Consider the following 15,188-nt stretch of genomic DNA (forward strand, 5'->3'; position numbering starts at 1 on the left):
GGGCTGCGTCCCTCCAGCAGGCTCAAGCGTCCTTGGCCATCAGGCCGGTGACAGAGTTCAGACCCAGTGGTTGTGGGGCTGCGGCTCGTTCCTTGCGGGCTGCCACCCACGGGCATGGCCAGCCCTCGCAGCCCGAGTGCCTCGGACCCTGGACCCTGGCCGGTGGGGACCCGCTCCCCATCTCGGGAGCCAGTGGCAGAGGCAGGGCTTCCCTTCTGCTTGGAAGGACTCATGTGGGTGCCTGGGCCACCGAAACAGCCCAGAGTGATCTCCCTGCTTTAAGGTCTTTAATCTTTTTTTAAAAAATACATTTTTATTGATTTCAGAGAGGAAGGGAGAGGGAGAGAAACGTCAATGATGAGAGTCACTGATTGGCTGCCTCCTGCACGCACACACACACACACACACACACACACACACACACACTGAGGATGGAGCCCGCAACCCAGGCATGTGCCCTTGAGCGGAATCGAACCTGGGACCCTTCAGTCTACAGACCGACACTCTATCCATTGAGCCAAACCAGTCGGGCTAATCTTCTTTTAAAAAATATTTTTATTGATTTTTAGAGAAAGTATGGGAGAGGGAGAGAGAGCAAGAAACACTGACATGAAATTGAGCCTGCAACCTGGCCATGTGCGTGGGATGGGCGATGCCCAACCAAGTGAGCCACACCAGCCAGGGCTTAAGGTCTTTAATCCTAGCTCTGCCTCTAAAGTTCTTTTTGCCAAGAATTGTATCATATTCGCTGACCCCACGGGGACCTTGAGGGGCTGTGACTCTGGCTGCCACCCCTCCCTGCCCCCATCTGCCCCCCAGAGCCCCTCCTGTCTCCTGAAGTCCCGACCACCCTATGGTTCCCCGACCAGGCCCCAAAGTGCTGCTCTTTCCGACAGGAGCACTCTCCCCTCATCGCCGATTCAGGGCCAGCCGCCTCTGCGGAGTAATTTTGCCTTTTTGAGCCTGTCCCACCATCACCGCCACCCTCCCGTTTGCGAGTGGGCGAGGAAGGGGCCGCAGTGTTCTGCACATCGGCACACAGTAGGTGCGCGGTAAACCTCGAGGAATGTAGATGTGGACCCAACAGCAGGCTGATGACGCTCTCAGCCTCCAGCGCCCTTTCCATACCCCCGGCCTGTGAAGCACCCCCAGGATCAAGTTCTTTTTAAAAACGCACAAAATTAAGAGAGTCTGCCGAAACCGGTTTGGCTCAGTGGATAGAGCGTCGGCTTGCGGACTGAAAGGTCCCAGGTTCGATTCCGGTCAAGGGCATGTACCTGGGTTGTGGGCACATCCCCAGTGGGAGATGTGCAGGAGGCAGCTGATCGATGTTTCTCTCCCATCGATGTTTCTAGCTATCTATCTCTCTCCCTTCCTCTCTGTAAAAAATCAATAAAATATATTTAAAAAAAAAAAATTAAGAGAGTCCAACCACACCCAGTCAGGCCCTCTGTCCTCTCCCACTGGGACACCCCTCCACCTCGCTTCCCCTTGTGTAGGTGACACTGGAGGGGCTGTGACATTTGGGGGTGCAGCCAAGAGGAAGGTGAACGGGGGACTGTCGCTGGGTTCTCTGGGAAGCACACTCTAAGGGGGAGCTCAGGGTGTTTACGGGGGTCCCGCTCTGATGAGGCTCTGGGGGCTGGGGGGCAGCACGTCTACCACAGGGAGGCACTTGTTTTGGGTTTAGAGGGACATGATGTTTGCTCCACGCCTGTGTCTCAGCTCATTGTCCCTGCCTGTCCCGTAGGAATGGCCTCTGGCCTCCCTCGCCCCCTTGGGCCCAGGACGGAGGCCAAGGTCCTCCATTTAGGACCTGCCCCAGCGCCCAAGGCTAGAAACTGTGGGCCGAGAAGGAAAACAGGCTTGAAACGTGTGGAGCCCAGAGTTCATCTGTGGACAATTAATCCAGCTCACACAGCATCTCTTATGAGAAGCGTTGCTGGAAGTTTCTCCGATTTGCCAACAGCCCAGGCCATCGGTGTGACCGCACCCACAGCACGCGGGGGAGAGGCATTTCCTAAACCACCAGTAACCGAGACAAACCTCACACGCATGTTAGGACGGAGTTGCCCTCCGTCTGTGTGTGGAAAACCCTTCTGTAGAGGCCAGCAGAGCGAGCAGCGGACGGGTGTGTGTGTGTGTGTGTGTGTGTGTGTGTGTGTTACAGAAATGTCGGGGGCCCAGACGTGCTCTGGCCCTGGGTCTCGCGCTGCAGTTTCACCGATGCTTTAACGTTTGTCATTTCTTTCCTCGTCATCCCAGCGCACTTGCTTCTTGTTTTGAATTCGTAACGTCATGTTGTGTTTCTAAAACAGAGACCCTAAGAGTGCACAGGCTCGGTGGCCGCATGCTGGGCTGCCTGCAGCAGGAGGGAGAGAGGAAGGCGTGAGGGTCCCCTTGGGAGGCCCTGGAGCAAGGGCCACTCAGGTGCCAGAGCACAGGTTGGAGACACCACCGAGGGGGGGGGGGGGCAGCAGGGCTCCCCTTTCCTCCCCTCCCGCCCCAGCTCAGGCCCGAAGCCCGCTAGCAGCCCTGGCTGGTCGTCACCTCTGGGCCTCCCTCCCTGGACCACCCAAGTCTGACCCGATGGTCAAGTCTCCTCCCACCCCCCTGGGCGCCTCCGGGGAGCCCCAGAATAGCAGCTGTATTTCTGAGTGACACCCTTAGGGAGGCGGGTCATGGGGGAGGCAGTGAGTCAGCTGCTGGTTCGACACAGGAGGGGACCCAGGGAGACAGACACCCAGTCCCAGCCAGGCCCAGCGCCTCGGGCCTCCCCCCCAGTGACCACCAGGCGGAGGCGTGTCAGTCACCCACACGGGGTGGGAGTGCCCTTTATTTGCCGGGGCTGCTGCGCGGCCAGATGCTGCAGGTGGCCCTGGATTTGGGCCAGGAGGGCGTCCATCATGTGCAGGACGGTGAGCAGCAGGGCGTGGTCGGAGATGGGGGTCCGCCTCTTACTGAGTCCAGGGGTGTGAGTGGGCACCTGCAGGAGCTGAGCAGGACCAAGAGGCAGAGTGAGAGCAGTGGAGTGGACAGGGGCGCGACGAGGGCCCCCCGGGGCTGGGGCGATGGGCTGGTGAGGGGGGAGCTGGGTGGAGGGTCTGTGGACAGGGGTGAGATGAGGGGCCCCCTGGGGCTGGGGCAGTGGGCTGGTGAGGGGGGAGCTGGGGGGAGGGTCTGTGGGCGGGAGTGGCCATGGGGCCCCCGGGGGCTGGGTGAGGACTAGGCATTGAAGGGAGACAGAGGGGCAGGGTCCTGGCGCTGGGGCACGGTCAGGGATCAGTGGGTGTGGGCATATGTACGAACCGTGGGGTGTAGGATGTGGGCAGGAGGCTGGTGGGCAGCGGGGTGGGTGAAGGGAGGACGGGTTCACTGGGTGTCGGTCCGGGGAGGCGGCGGGGGCACCAGCAGGCTCTCACCTCGTTCCTGGTGCCCTGCGGGCACCGCCGCTGCAGCACCTTGCGACCCACCATCAGCACCATGGCGCTGGTGAGCATGACCCCCGTCACCGAGTAGATGGGGTTCATCCCCAGGCCCAGCCAGTGGCCGGGACAGCCCAGGCTGACCCCGCAGCTGTCCAGGCTGCTTGGCTGGCACCCCCAGGGCTGTAAGTCCAGCCCCACCTGGTACCACAGGGGCCGAGACCAGGCCCGGGAGGGAGCAGACATGGTCAGGAGGAGGAGCAGGAGCAGGAAGCACGGCACGTGCTGCATGGCGACAGCGAGTGCCAGCGGAACCCGTGCCAACAGAACCCGGAACCCGGGGCCTGGGCGCCGGGCGACAGGCCAAACACCCCTCCCCACGGCAGGCCTGGCGGAGGCAGCGGGTTCCAGGGGGGGGCTGGGGGCGGGAAGGCTTGGGGCCCAGGACGGAGGGACGGGCTCCTTTGCCCTCCCTGCTCCACACTCACACCCAGCCCCTAGCATTCTAAGGCAGCGCCCCCCCCCCCAGCTGCTGCCCCGCCTGCCCCGCCTGCAGCAGCGAGTGAGTGCTCAAGAGCAGGGCCTGCGGGGCGCGTGGCTCAGTGTTTGAGCTTCGACCTATGAACCAAGAGGTCAGAGTTCAATTCCTGGTTGGGGCACACGCCCAGGTTTCAGACTCCGTCTCCAGGTGGCAGCTGATGGGTGATTCCCTCCCATCACTGATGTTCCTCTCTCCCTCTCTGGAATCAATAAACATATTTAAAAAAACAGACGTGGCCCCTCCCTCAGAGTAAAGCCCGAGCCCCCCCAGGTCTGAGTGCTCCGCCTCCCCTCCCACCGCCCACTGCTGAGCGCACTGCCCTTCACTCCTGGACGGCAGCTGGCTCCGTTCACATGTGACCTCAGACCTCCCTCCCTGACCGTCCGGGCAGCAGGCCCTTCGCCCTCCGGTGACCGTTTACTCCCTTCCAAGCATTTCTGCGGAGCTGCGAGCTCTCACCGCAGGCCTGCCTTTCACTGGGCATGTAAGCTGCACTCAGCCAATATTTGCCAGGCACTGCCATGCGCCAGGCGGTTCCGGAGCCAGGACGCGGCTGGCAGAGCAGACAGACAGCCCACGTCCTGGGCCTGGCGCTCACGCGGGGCGGGAAGCAGAGCTGGTCAAGGTGACTCAGCAGCTGGGGGGGGGGGGGGGGGGCGGCTGCAAGCACTTGGGGCATTTCCTGTCTCGGTGAGTAACCAGGAGGCACCCGGAGCGGGTGCTGGTACATCCCCCACCGAGGCCCAGGGCTCCAGGCCTCCCACCCCCCATTGAGCATCGCTGGCAGAAAGCCTACTGCTGCCCACCGGCCATAGGCCCAGATGTCGGCGTTTTATTTTATTTTAACTGTTTTTATTGGTCTCAGAGAGGAAGGGAGAGGGAGAGAGAGAGAAACTTCAATGATGAGACAGAATCATGTATCGGCCGCCTCCTGCACACCCCCTACTGGGGATCGAGCCTGCAACCCAGGCATGTGCCCCTGGCCGGAATCGAACCCGGGACCTTTCAGTCCCCAGTCCGACGCTCTACCCACTGAGCCACACCATCCGGGGCAGATGATGTTTTAGGTAGAGACTGGCTGACCTTGACCTGCAGAGCCCAGGTGACCTCTAACAGCGGCATTTTCCCAAGCAAATCAGTTACACGCACTCTTACCTCTAAGTGGGACCAGCCGCACCTGTGAGCGCGGGCACTTCCGCCGCCGGTTGCTCAGACACCCTCCCTCCCGGGCTGCCCAGAGGCCCGCCCTGCCTGACCCTACAGGGGGACCCCGAGGACAGGCCCTTCCTGAGGCAGCTGGTCCCGGCGACTGCACCAGGGAGGCCCAGCGCCAGGGCTGTGTGGCTGGGAAAACGCGCGCCTGGGTGCCCGCCCCGGGCCTGGCCGGCCTCTGCACCCTCGCTCCCGACATTCAACGCCAGCCCCCACTTTGGGGCATAAGGAGAGTCAGGAGCCAGGGCCGCGGCCCCCGGGTGCCCGCCCGCCACAGCAGAGCCGGTGTTGGGCAAATGAGTCTTTATTCCTGAAGCTGCAAACACTCATGCCCACCCCGACCCGGCCAGGGCCCAGCCCCGGCGACGGCAGTGTGTGGGTCGGGCCCTCCATCCCTGAGTCGTGTGTGCGTGCGGAGGGGACTCCCGGGTGACATCCGGAGCAGGCAGGGGTCGGGGTGCTCAGCCCCGCGCAGCCCCAGAGGCGGCCGTCTCCGCAGGCGGCAGCCTGGTCAGAGCTTGGTGACCTGAGCGGGCAGCGGAGGGGAGCGCGGTCAGTTACCCAGGGCACACACCGCCTCTCCCGCTGCCCCTGCCGCCAGCTCCATCTCCAGGCCAGAGGGAAGGGGTGCGGGGGGGGGGGGGGGGGGGGTCCTCTGGGCCAGAGGCACCGGGGAGGCGGGGACCCGGAGCTGGGTCAGGGTGGGACGAGCAGTAAGCAGGCTCAGTGGCCGGGCCGGCTCACCAGAACAGGGCTGACGGGGCCGGACCGCGGGTGCCGGAGGGCGAACAGGACGGCGTCGTGGACGGAGGCGAAGAGGTGCTGCTTCGTGATGGACGCGTCGAAGAAGTGCCCGGCCTCGAGCTGGGTGACCACGGGGGCTGCGGGCAAGGGCAGGGCTCTCCTGACTCCCAGAGCCGCCAGGAGCCGCTGGCACCGCTCCCGCCCGGGCTGCAGGTCAGCCTGCCTCACGCGTGACCCTTGACCCCACCTTCCAGGAGCCCAGTTCCAGGGAAGGCTCTTTCCTGGAGCCCCGCCCTCTTCCCAAACCACTCAAGGTCCCCACCCCACACACCTTGGCAGCCGGCCATGTACACCTCCACCTCGACCTCCCGGAAGTCACGGAAAATCTGTAGCGGAGAAGGGGGCCCCGTTCAGGGGGAGCGGGAGGAGGGGTGTGGAGGGAAGGTCAGGGGTGGGGGTCAGAGGCTCAGCGGGAGAGGTGGTTATGGGGTCAGGGCCTTCTCAGGGCGCCCGGCCCTTACGTTCTTCAGGCTCTTGATGCACACGGTGTCCACGAAGGAGAGGGCGCCCAGGTCCAGCACGAGGCTGTGGAAGGCGGGCGGGGGCAGGCCCAGGCTCTTCAGCGTGCACCCCTCTGGGGCCTGGGCACCTTCCTGCCCGCTGGCCGCTGGCTCCGCCAGTTCCTGCTCCATGTTCACCTGCTGGGGAGCCAGACACCCTTCAAGGCTGCCCCCGGGGGAAGGGGGCGTAGGGATCCGCACAGACACGCAGGGACACAGGGCAGGTGTGGGACAAGCACGAAGCACCCACACATACGGGTGTGCAGGGGCCACATGACATGGACATGGGGAGCCTCCTGTATGCAGACAGGAGGGACACTGGGGGACACACAGGAGAGGGCACCCCGACTCAGCGAGCACACCCTGACGGGCACGTCCCGCTACCTCCTGGGCGTGGGTGTACTTGGGACCCATGAGAAGGGAGGTGTTGGGGGACCGTGTCCCCTCCTCAGCCGGGCGGAGGGGCAGGGGCTGAGAGACCCCGACACCCACCACTGTGCCCTGCAGACGCCAGCACCCGCCTGCGTCTCTAAGGGAGCTGGCCGCCCCCTTTGGTCCCTCGTCTTCCCCACACCCTCCCCCTCCCCCTGAGCACAGGCTGTGGGGCCTGGATCAGAGAGGAGGCCACAAGCAGAACCCTGCGGCCTCGCCCAGGGGACCCCTCCACAGAGCCCCCGCCCGGCACAAGCACCGGAACCACGGCAGGCCCATGGCTTCCCCACGGGGTGTGCGCCGCCCTCATCTCTGCAGCTCGTGGCTGACCCCCCCTCTCCCGCCCCCAGCCTCACCTGGGCCTTGGGGCCGTCCTCATCCTGGCTCTTGATGGCGCCGTCGCTGGTGTTGACATCGATGGGGACAGAAGTGCCCGTGGAGGCAGTGGCCTGGGACGGGCAGGGGGACAGGAGAGCCGTCCAGCAGCTGGCCGCAGCCTGGCGTCGCCCCTGGCTCTGGGCGGGAGGCGGGCCAGGAACCGAGCTCGGGCCGAGGCCAGGCGGAGGCGGGGTTCTGACCAGCCCGGGGACGCCCCGATAGAGAGGGCTGGGGGCTCGGCCGCCAGGGGCTCAGAGGTGGGGAACAGCCCCCGCAGGGAGCGAGGAGCAGGGGTCAGGGGTCAGGGGTCAGGGAAGAGGGGGTCAGGCAGGAGCCCGGGCCGGGGGCTGGGCTGGTCACGGGTCCCTGCCTGTTTCTGGGCCTTCTCCTTCCGCAGGCGCTTCAGCTTCAGCTCCTGCTTCCTGAGCAGCTTCCTCTTCCGGGAGATGAGGTGGTCGACGTCCACGCCGCACTAGGGGCGAAGGTTGGGGCGCGGGCGCCCGGGAGGGGTGTGGGCACCCAGGAGGGGGGTGGGCGAAGGTCGGGGTGTGGGCACCCAGGAGGGGGGGTGGGCGCCCGGGAGGGGTGTGGGCGAAGGTCGGGGTGTGGGCGCCCGGGAGGGGGGTGGGTGCCCGGGAGGGGTGTGGGCAAAGGTCGGGGTGTGGGCACCCGGGAGGGGGGCGGGCGCCCGGGAGGGGTGTGGGCGCCCAGGAGGGGGGGTGGGCGCCCGGGAGGGGTATGGGCACCCAGGAGGGGGGTGGGCGCCCGGGAGGGGGGTGGGCGAAGGTCGGGGTGTGGGCACCGAGGAGGCGAGGCCCCTCTGACCTGACCCTGACCCCAGCCTCACCCTCTGCTTCAGCGCGTCGCTGTAGAGGTCAGCGTTGGCAAAGTACACAGTGGCCGAGGAGCGGAAGACCTTCACGCCCGGGACCTCCCTGGCCTGGGGGAGGGTCAGGTGGGGCGGCTGAGCCTTCTCTCCTGTAGCATCTCATTCTCCTGCCTCTCCTGCCCCGTGCACCCCAGTGCCCCCCCAACCCTCTGCTCCCAACCAGCGGGGGCCCAGCCTGCGGCCTGCATCACCCTGATCCTCGTCCTGCTCCTGCCCTCTGCCCAGGCCTCCCCGTGGGCCCCCTGCCCTGGCCCTGTGGTCTGTCCGCTGAAGCTGCGTGCAGACAGTGACCTTCCCCAGCGGCCACCCGCGCAGGCCCCAGCCCAGGTCTCGGCCCGGCTCGGCCCTGCCCCTCCCTTTCCGTCCGCTGAGCGGCTGGCGCGTCCTCCCCTCCCTCGGCCTGGTCCTATGTGCTCAGCCCCAAGGCTCCACGTCGGGGGCAGGCTGGTTCCTTCCGGGGCCATCTCCGTGCCCAGCACTCGGCCTGGGACGGTGCCCAGGACCTGCCCTCGCACACCCTGGCCCAGCACCGCCTGCAGGACGGGCTAGTGCCACTGGCTGAGACCCCGAGGCCCAGGCCCAGCTCTGTCCCGAGTCCTCCGGCCCTTCCTACCCCCTCGTACGCCGAGTGGGGGTCAGGGATCCCAACGCCTCCCCTGAAACTCCAGGGACCAATGTGTCCTTGTCAGGCGTGGGAGGGACTCACAAAGGCCCATTGTGCCCCGGCCCCACCCCCGGCCTCCCTCCGGCCCTCACCTCTGCGTACTCTGCCACGTCTCTGTAAACATCTGTGTCTGGGATCTGCCCCAGGACAGAATAGTGGGGCCTGTGGAGAGATGGCGAGTAGGGGGAGTGCGTGAGGGGGTGACGAGGAAGAACGAGGAGCCTGGGTCACCCCAAGATGGGGGGGAGCCGGGGGAGCGTGTGGCTCACACCCGCACAGCGGGAGGCGGGACGGGACTCACCGCTGCGTGCGGACCACCACGAGCAGCAGCGAGAAGGCCACGGCCACGGCCAGGCCCAGGTCCAGGTTCAGCAGGATGGTGGCCACGAAGGTCACCAGCCAGATGAGCTGGAAGCAGACGGCGGGGTCACAGGGCCCGTGGGGCGCTGGGCTGAGGCCCCGCCCTCCCTGGCCCCAGCGCTCACCAGGTCCACGCGGTTCGCCCTCCACAGGGAGCAGATGTCCCGGAACTGCAGCAGCATGCCCTTCAGGTTCACGATGATGATGGCCGCCAGGACAGCCTGGGGGCGGAGCCGGCATCACCCAAGCCCACCCCGGAGCCTGACCACTGGGTCTGACTCCGAAAGGTTCTCACCCTTGACCTCTAGCTCCAATCTCACCCCAAAGATCTCACCTGGGACCTGACCGGCTTCTGAGCCCAGGGCCTGTCTGGGTGTGGGTGTGGGTGGGGTGTGGGTGTGGGTGGAGTGTGGGGTGTGTGGGTGTGGTGTGGTGTGGGTGGGGTGTGGGGTGGGTGTGGGTGGGGTGTGGGATGGGTGGGGTGTGGGTGTGGGTGGGGCTCACCTTGGGCAGGTCTTGGAAGAGTTCCCCAAGTTTGAGGATGATGATGAGGATGAAGAGGGAGGAGACGGCTCCGGCCACCTGGGGGTAGGGGTGAGCGGGCAGGGTCACCAGGTCTGTGTGCAGAGGCTCGGCCCCACCCACACCTGCGCCCCCGGCGCCCACCTGCGTGTTGCCCCCGGCGCTCTCCTGGACGAGGCTCCGGGACATGGAGCAGCTCACGGGGAAGCACTGGAAGATGCCACCGATGAGGTTGCTGAGGCCCAGGGCCACCAGCTCCTGGGGGCAGGGAGGAGCCGTCACCAGCGTGCCCACCGCCATCCCCGCTCCGGAGCCCAAGGACTGGCCTGCTGTCCCGTGTCCCCTCTCCACCCTCAGCCCCACCTGGTCCCACCGGACACTCCCCCCCAGGTCCCGGGGTCTCTTGTAACCAGTTTGCCCCTTCGTGTCCCCCGTCTCGCCCCCAGACCTGGTTGCTGTCCACCCGGTAGCCATGCTTCAGGGCGAAGATCTTCCCCAGCGAGATGGCGATGGCGAACCCCACCACGGCGATGGCGAAGGCGTTGCCCACGAGACTGGCGAACAGCTGGGGGCTGGGGGCCACGGGGGGCACCAGCCTGCGAGGGGCGTCTGTGAGGCCAGAGGAAGGCGCTGCCTGGGCCCAGCCTTCCCTCACCTCCAGGGGCCGGAGCTCACCCTGCAGGAATGCTGCCCACGACATCCACCCCGAACCTGTGCTGGAGGCCCACGCCGTAGGAGATGGCCGTGGCCCCGATGAGCTGCGGGGACAGAGTCGGGGGGAGGAGGGGCTGGCACTGCTGCGGGGGATGGGGAACCTTGCTGGGGATGGAGAGGGAGGTCGAGAGCCAAACCTCCGGGAGGGGGTGGGGGATGTCAGTGAGAAGGGAGGTGGACACGGCTGCCGGGCAGGCGGCTGACGCGGGGCCTCCTGCGTGGTGCCCCCACCCCAGGACCTCTCCCCGGTGCCACCCGGTGAGGCTTAGCCCTGGGGGTGCCCACGGGGTGCAGCCCGCCTGGCCCCTCGCCCCGCGCCCTGGAGCCGAACCGTGAGCAGCTCCCCGGGGAGCGGCAGGGGCAGGTGTCGCCTCAGCTTGTCGTTCAGCAGCTTCACGGCCACCAGCACCAGCCCTGCCACGGCGGCGGTGACCACGGCGCCCACCACGCTCTGGCGCAGCTTCCAGCAGACGTCCAGCAGCGTCTGCAGGGAGGTGGGGTCACGCCAGCCCTCAGGGTCACGGGCACCACGCCGGCCCTCCTCCCGCCCTCACTCACGTAGATGAGGGACAGCGGCCCAGAGAAGCTGCTTAGCTGGAGGCCGAACACGTACTTGAGCTGCGAGACGAAGACCTGCACGGCGGCGGCCGTGGTGTAGCCGCGCACCAGCGGCTCGGACAGGTAGGTGACCACGAAGCCGAAGTGCACCAGGCCCAGCCCCACCTGCGGGCCGGCCACGGCGGTCAGGGGTCTGGGGTGGCTGGACCAGCGCCCAGGGCAGGAGGGATCGGAGGGGGTGCGATGAGGAGGACGGTGAGGGTCAGACACTCAGGGGAGCTGGCGGGGGGCGGAGGGGGGTGGCAGTGGCGGGGACAGCGGGGGACCCCCTCCTGACCGCTCCGCACCTGGAAGAGGCCGACCAGGACGCTGAGAGAGGAGGCCACCTGCACCCGGTACAGCTCCCTGGCTGTCACGTTGACGGTGGAGTTCACGCCCTGCATGAAGGCCTCGTCTGGGGCCAGGGCTTCCGTCACACTACCCACCATCACGGACATGACAGCAAAGGTGCCTGTAGGGACAGGCAGGTCTGACGGGGAGCGGACGCTGTCCTACCGGGAGCCCTGGACTTAAGGGAGAGGCGGGCGACATCAGTTCTAGACAGATGTGCCCAGACTCCACTGTGCAACGGAGGCCGTGCTGGGGGTCAGGTGGGAGCCCTGGCTCCGGTGGCTAGACATGGGCCCTGCGCCCTCTGCCGCCCCCCCCCCACCCCCCAAGCCCCCTGCTCATGGCAGGTACCTGTGCCTGCAGCCCTGGCTCACAGGCCTCATCCTGCCTGGGAATGACCCTCAGGCCGTCTCCCAGCTGCCCCGCTCGGCCCTCCCTCACCCTGCCCTCCGCGGAGGATGTGGGCATCGTCCTGTCAGGCTGGGCCTGGCTCCACTCACCCACCGAGATGTGCCGGGAAGTGCCAAACAGGAAGTAGATAAAGACAGGGTAGAAGGAGCTGTAGAGGCCAAACACGGGGGGCAGTCCAGCCAGCAGGGCGTAGGCCAGGCCTGCAGGTGGGACGGGAGCATGTGGGATTGGAGGCTGAGCCTTGAGAGAATGAGGAAATCCCAGCACCAGATCACGGGCCACCGTTCCAGGGGCAGGGGTCATGGCTTCAGGGGTATTTTTTTGTTTAATATACTTTTATTGACTTCAGAGAGGAAGGGAGAAGGAGATAGGAACATCAATGAGAAACATCAATGGTGGAAGAGAATCATTAATCGGCTGCCTCCTGCATGTCCCACACTGGGGATAGAGCCCACACCCAGGCATGTGCCCTTGACCGGAATCGAACCCAGGACCCTTCAGTCCTTGGACTGATGCTCTATCCACTGAGCCAAACTGGCTAGGGCTAGGGTTATTTTTTGGGGGGACGGGGGTAAGGTGTGCAGGCCAGGTCACCACCCGAAGGCTGAGGGTGCAGCTCCGAATCAGGGCTCACCCTGTGGCAGTTGCATGATGGCCACACTCAGGCCGGACAGCAGGTCGCCCAGGAGCCACTGGCGCACAGGATACCGGGGCAGCCAGGCCACGACGGGCAGGTGCTGCAGCAGCAGGGCTCGGGCCCGGGCCCGGGAGCACCTGGGGACGCGGGGTGGGTGTCAAGCACGGGGGCTGCCTAAGTCCCGCCAGCGGCCCTCCCCATCCTCAGTCTTACTGCAAAGAGGTTCGCCACCAGCGGGCCCGGGGTGCCGGGCCCCAGCGCCCCAGCTCCTCCAGCTGCTCCTGGTCCAGCAGCTGCCGCTCCACACGGTAGTCCCGCCTCCTCCGCTCCATCGCCTCGTGGCCGCAGCACCTGGGTGTCCCCCGGTCGGGGCTGGCGAGACCAGAGACACAGTGAGAGCACCCCTGGCCCAACCCCCCACACCGCCCCGTCGCACCAGAGCGTCGCCCATCTGACTTCTCGAGGCCCCAAGGTCTCAGTGGGTCCAACCTCCAGCTGGCCCCACGCCCGTGCGGCCGGGGTAGAGCCTGAACTTTGGCTGGTGGAAGCCTCTTCCTGGGCCAAAGTCCCCCATCAAGAGACAGGGGGATGAGCACAGACTGCGCCTCCAGCCCTGGGGTGTCAGCTCAGTCCGGGTGTCCACCAGCCTCCTCCCCTGAGCCCCTGGGCCTCCCCCAGCCAAGCTCTGCCCAGGCTGAGTCCGTTCCCAGCTGCCCCCGAGCCCCTGCCTGGCTGGGAGCCCAGACAGGAAGGACCCAGCAAAGGGGCCCTGGCCCTCAGGCACACCCCTCTTCAGAGGCCCCTCCCCACAAGGGAAGGAAGCTCCCGCCGGAAGGGGGGACCTCCGGGGACAGCCTCACCCGCAGGGAAGTTTCACCCGCCAGCTACCCAGCTGCCTCTGTCCTGGTGAGAATCGGACCGAGTTCCCCCCGGAAGAGGGGGCATGACCTCACTTAGGAGCAGGATGTCATACCTGGGGGAGCCCTCACTTGGGGGGGGAGCTCCCCTGGCCCTGGAAATAGGAGCTATCAGAGGGAGGTTCGCTAGACCTGCCAGAAGCTCCCACCAGCTGGGAGCGTTTCACCGGCAGGGACGGTCTGCCCACCTGGGGGAGCCCTCACCTGGGGGGGACCTCACCTGGGGGCGCCCTCACCTGGGGGCGCCCTCACCTGGGGGAGCCCTCACCTGGGGGCGCCCTCACCTGGGGGAGCCCTCACCTGGGGGGGCCCTCACCTGGGAGGGGACCTCACCTGGGGGAGCCCTCACCTGAGAGGGGACCTCACCTGGGGGAGCCCTCACCTGGGGGGGCCCTCACCTGGGGGAGCCCTCACCTGAGAGGGGACCTCACCTGGGGGCGCCCTCACCTGGGAGGGGACCTCACCTGGGGGCGCCCTCACCTGGGACACCTTACCTGGAGGAAAGCTCTCCCGACTGAGAAGGCAGCTCTGCTCCGGGGCGGGTGCCACCCAGGAGCGGGCACTCGCCGGGAAAGGCTCTGCACCGGGTGCCCGGTCGCTCGGAGGAGGGCGTGCGCAGCGCACAGATCCTCGGGGACTGGCACCGCCGGCTCGGAGATCTTTGAGCCCCGCGCCCCTCCTCCTTGAGTCACTCGGGTCTCCCCGCTCGGGCAGGGCCGGCGCCGGCAGGCGGGGCCTACATCCCGGGCCCCTCCTTCGGGTAGAGCTCAGCGGCCCGAACCCCCGCGCGCGGTACCGGGCCAGGAGCCCCGCTGGGTGGGCCAGGCCTCCCCACGGGCTCGGTGCCGCGACCTCGGGCACCAACGCATCCCGCGCGCACCTCCTGGGCGGGCTCCAGGGCGCACAGCCCCCCGCCGCCCCCCGCCCCGCCCTGGAGGCCGGGGTCCCGGGCGCCCGCCCATCCCTCGCTGCAGCTGGGACGCTGCCCGCAGGGAACCGGCGGGAGCAGGGAAGCGGGGCGGTGCAGGCGGGAAACCGCTGCTCCCGACTCGGCGGCGCCCCCGCCGAGCGACCCCACGCCGGCGCCGCGCGGACACCGGGACCCGGCCGCGCCCTGCACTCACCCCGACGCCTCCGACAGCCCCGGGCGGGCGCGCTGCCAGCCGCCGGCCTCCAGCCACGCGGGCCGAGGCCGCTACGGGCCCCGGGGGCGGGGCTGCGGCGCGGGCCTAGGCTGCGGCGCGCCCCCGGGAGCCAATCGCCGGGCAGGACGGGGAGGCTCGGACCAATCAGCGTGCTGGGGCGGGGCCTCGGCGGGGCGCCCTGGGCGGGGCGGGCCCCGCGGGGGGAGATTTAACTCCTTCTGCCCCGCGGCCGGCGCGGGCGCTCCGCCGGGGCCCGCCTTCCTGCCCCAGCGAGCGAGCGGGGGCGGGGCCTGCAGACCGGGGCCCCCGGCCCGACTCCGGACGGGGCTCCTTGGGGAGGCCCCGGGGAATAGGGAAGGAAACCCCCGCGAGCTCAGCCCCCGTGGGGGTGGGTGTCCGGCGCCCCCCTCGGGCTTTTGCTCTGAGACCGGAGGGGCCGGAAGCCTCCCTCCAACTCTGGACAGACACCCAGGCCCGAAGTGAGGCCCCCCCAGCCCGGCCCGGGAATGCTGCCCCCGCAAGGTTTTCGCGAGGAACGTGGATGTCCCCGCGGCTCCAAATCGCAGAGGCTGCCGGGGCCGGTGCTGTCCATGGGCTGCAGGGTCAGCAAGGGCAGCTCTGAGCGCTCCTGCCCCGGGCCGGGCAGGTGAAGTCCGCAGCTGCCTGCAGCCCGGCCTGCCCTGCGGAGG

General features: G+C 67.3%; 2 protein-coding genes across 3 annotated transcripts; both read right to left on the reverse strand.

Moving 5' to 3' along the window:
• Nucleotides 1-2,809: 2,809 nt before the first annotated feature.
• Nucleotides 2,810-3,876, reverse strand: TMEM89 (transmembrane protein 89). Its single transcript, XM_070391143.1, has 2 exons — nucleotides 3,423-3,876; nucleotides 2,810-2,995 (listed from the first exon to the last, which is right to left on the reverse strand). Exons 1-2 carry the CDS (start codon nucleotides 3,714-3,716, stop codon nucleotides 2,810-2,812), a joined length of 480 nt encoding a protein of 159 aa, XP_070247244.1. The 5' UTR covers nucleotides 3,717-3,876.
• Nucleotides 3,877-5,466: 1,590 nt separating this feature from the next.
• SLC26A6 (solute carrier family 26 member 6) lies at nucleotides 5,467-13,928 on the reverse strand. Of its 2 annotated transcripts, none has more exons than XM_070391215.1 (21): nucleotides 13,849-13,928; nucleotides 12,651-12,809; nucleotides 12,435-12,574; nucleotides 11,890-12,000; nucleotides 11,347-11,510; nucleotides 11,000-11,164; nucleotides 10,773-10,925; nucleotides 10,403-10,485; nucleotides 10,176-10,323; nucleotides 9,872-9,985; nucleotides 9,710-9,787; nucleotides 9,331-9,426; nucleotides 9,147-9,253; nucleotides 8,938-9,007; nucleotides 8,140-8,232; nucleotides 7,663-7,764; nucleotides 7,271-7,363; nucleotides 6,444-6,620; nucleotides 6,254-6,308; nucleotides 5,923-6,059; nucleotides 5,467-5,704 (listed from the first exon to the last, which is right to left on the reverse strand). In XM_070391215.1, exons 2-21 carry the CDS (start codon nucleotides 12,767-12,769, stop codon nucleotides 5,690-5,692), a joined length of 2,220 nt encoding a protein of 739 aa, XP_070247316.1. In that variant the 5' UTR covers nucleotides 12,770-12,809; nucleotides 13,849-13,928; the 3' UTR covers nucleotides 5,467-5,689. The 2 variants fall into 2 exon arrangements, with proteins under 2 accessions (XP_070247316.1, XP_070247314.1); XM_070391213.1 differs by having other exon boundaries at nucleotides 6,444-6,623.
• Between the last annotated feature and the right edge of the window lie 1,260 nt (nucleotides 13,929-15,188).

The sequence above is a fragment of the Myotis yumanensis genome, unplaced genomic scaffold (assembly GCF_028538775.1).
Source record: "Myotis yumanensis isolate MYYU_CA2020_CCGP unplaced genomic scaffold, mMyoYum1.0.hap1 SCAF_14, whole genome shotgun sequence".
Lineage (NCBI taxonomy): Eukaryota > Metazoa > Chordata > Mammalia > Chiroptera > Vespertilionidae > Myotis > Myotis yumanensis.

Coding starts and splice junctions, on each gene's coding strand:
- TMEM89 (XM_070391143.1), bottom strand. CDS start 3,716: ATGCAGCACGTGCCGTGCTTCCTGCTCCTGCTCCTCCTCCTGACCATG. Junction 2,996..3,422: donor CGCAGGGCACCAGGAACGAG/GTGAGAGCCTGC, acceptor GGTCCTGCTCAG/CTCCTGCAGGTGCCCACTCA.
- SLC26A6 (XM_070391213.1), bottom strand. CDS start 12,769: ATGGAGCGGAGGAGGCGGGACTACCGTGTGGAGCGGCAGCTGCTGGAC. Junction 10,486..10,772: donor TCCCCGGGGAGCTGCTCACG/GTTCGGCTCCAG, acceptor CTGTCCCCGCAG/CTCATCGGGGCCACGGCCAT. Junction 8,233..8,937: donor ACGTGGCAGAGTACGCAGAG/GTGAGGGCCGGA, acceptor ACCCTCCCCCAG/GCCAGGGAGGTCCCGGGCGT.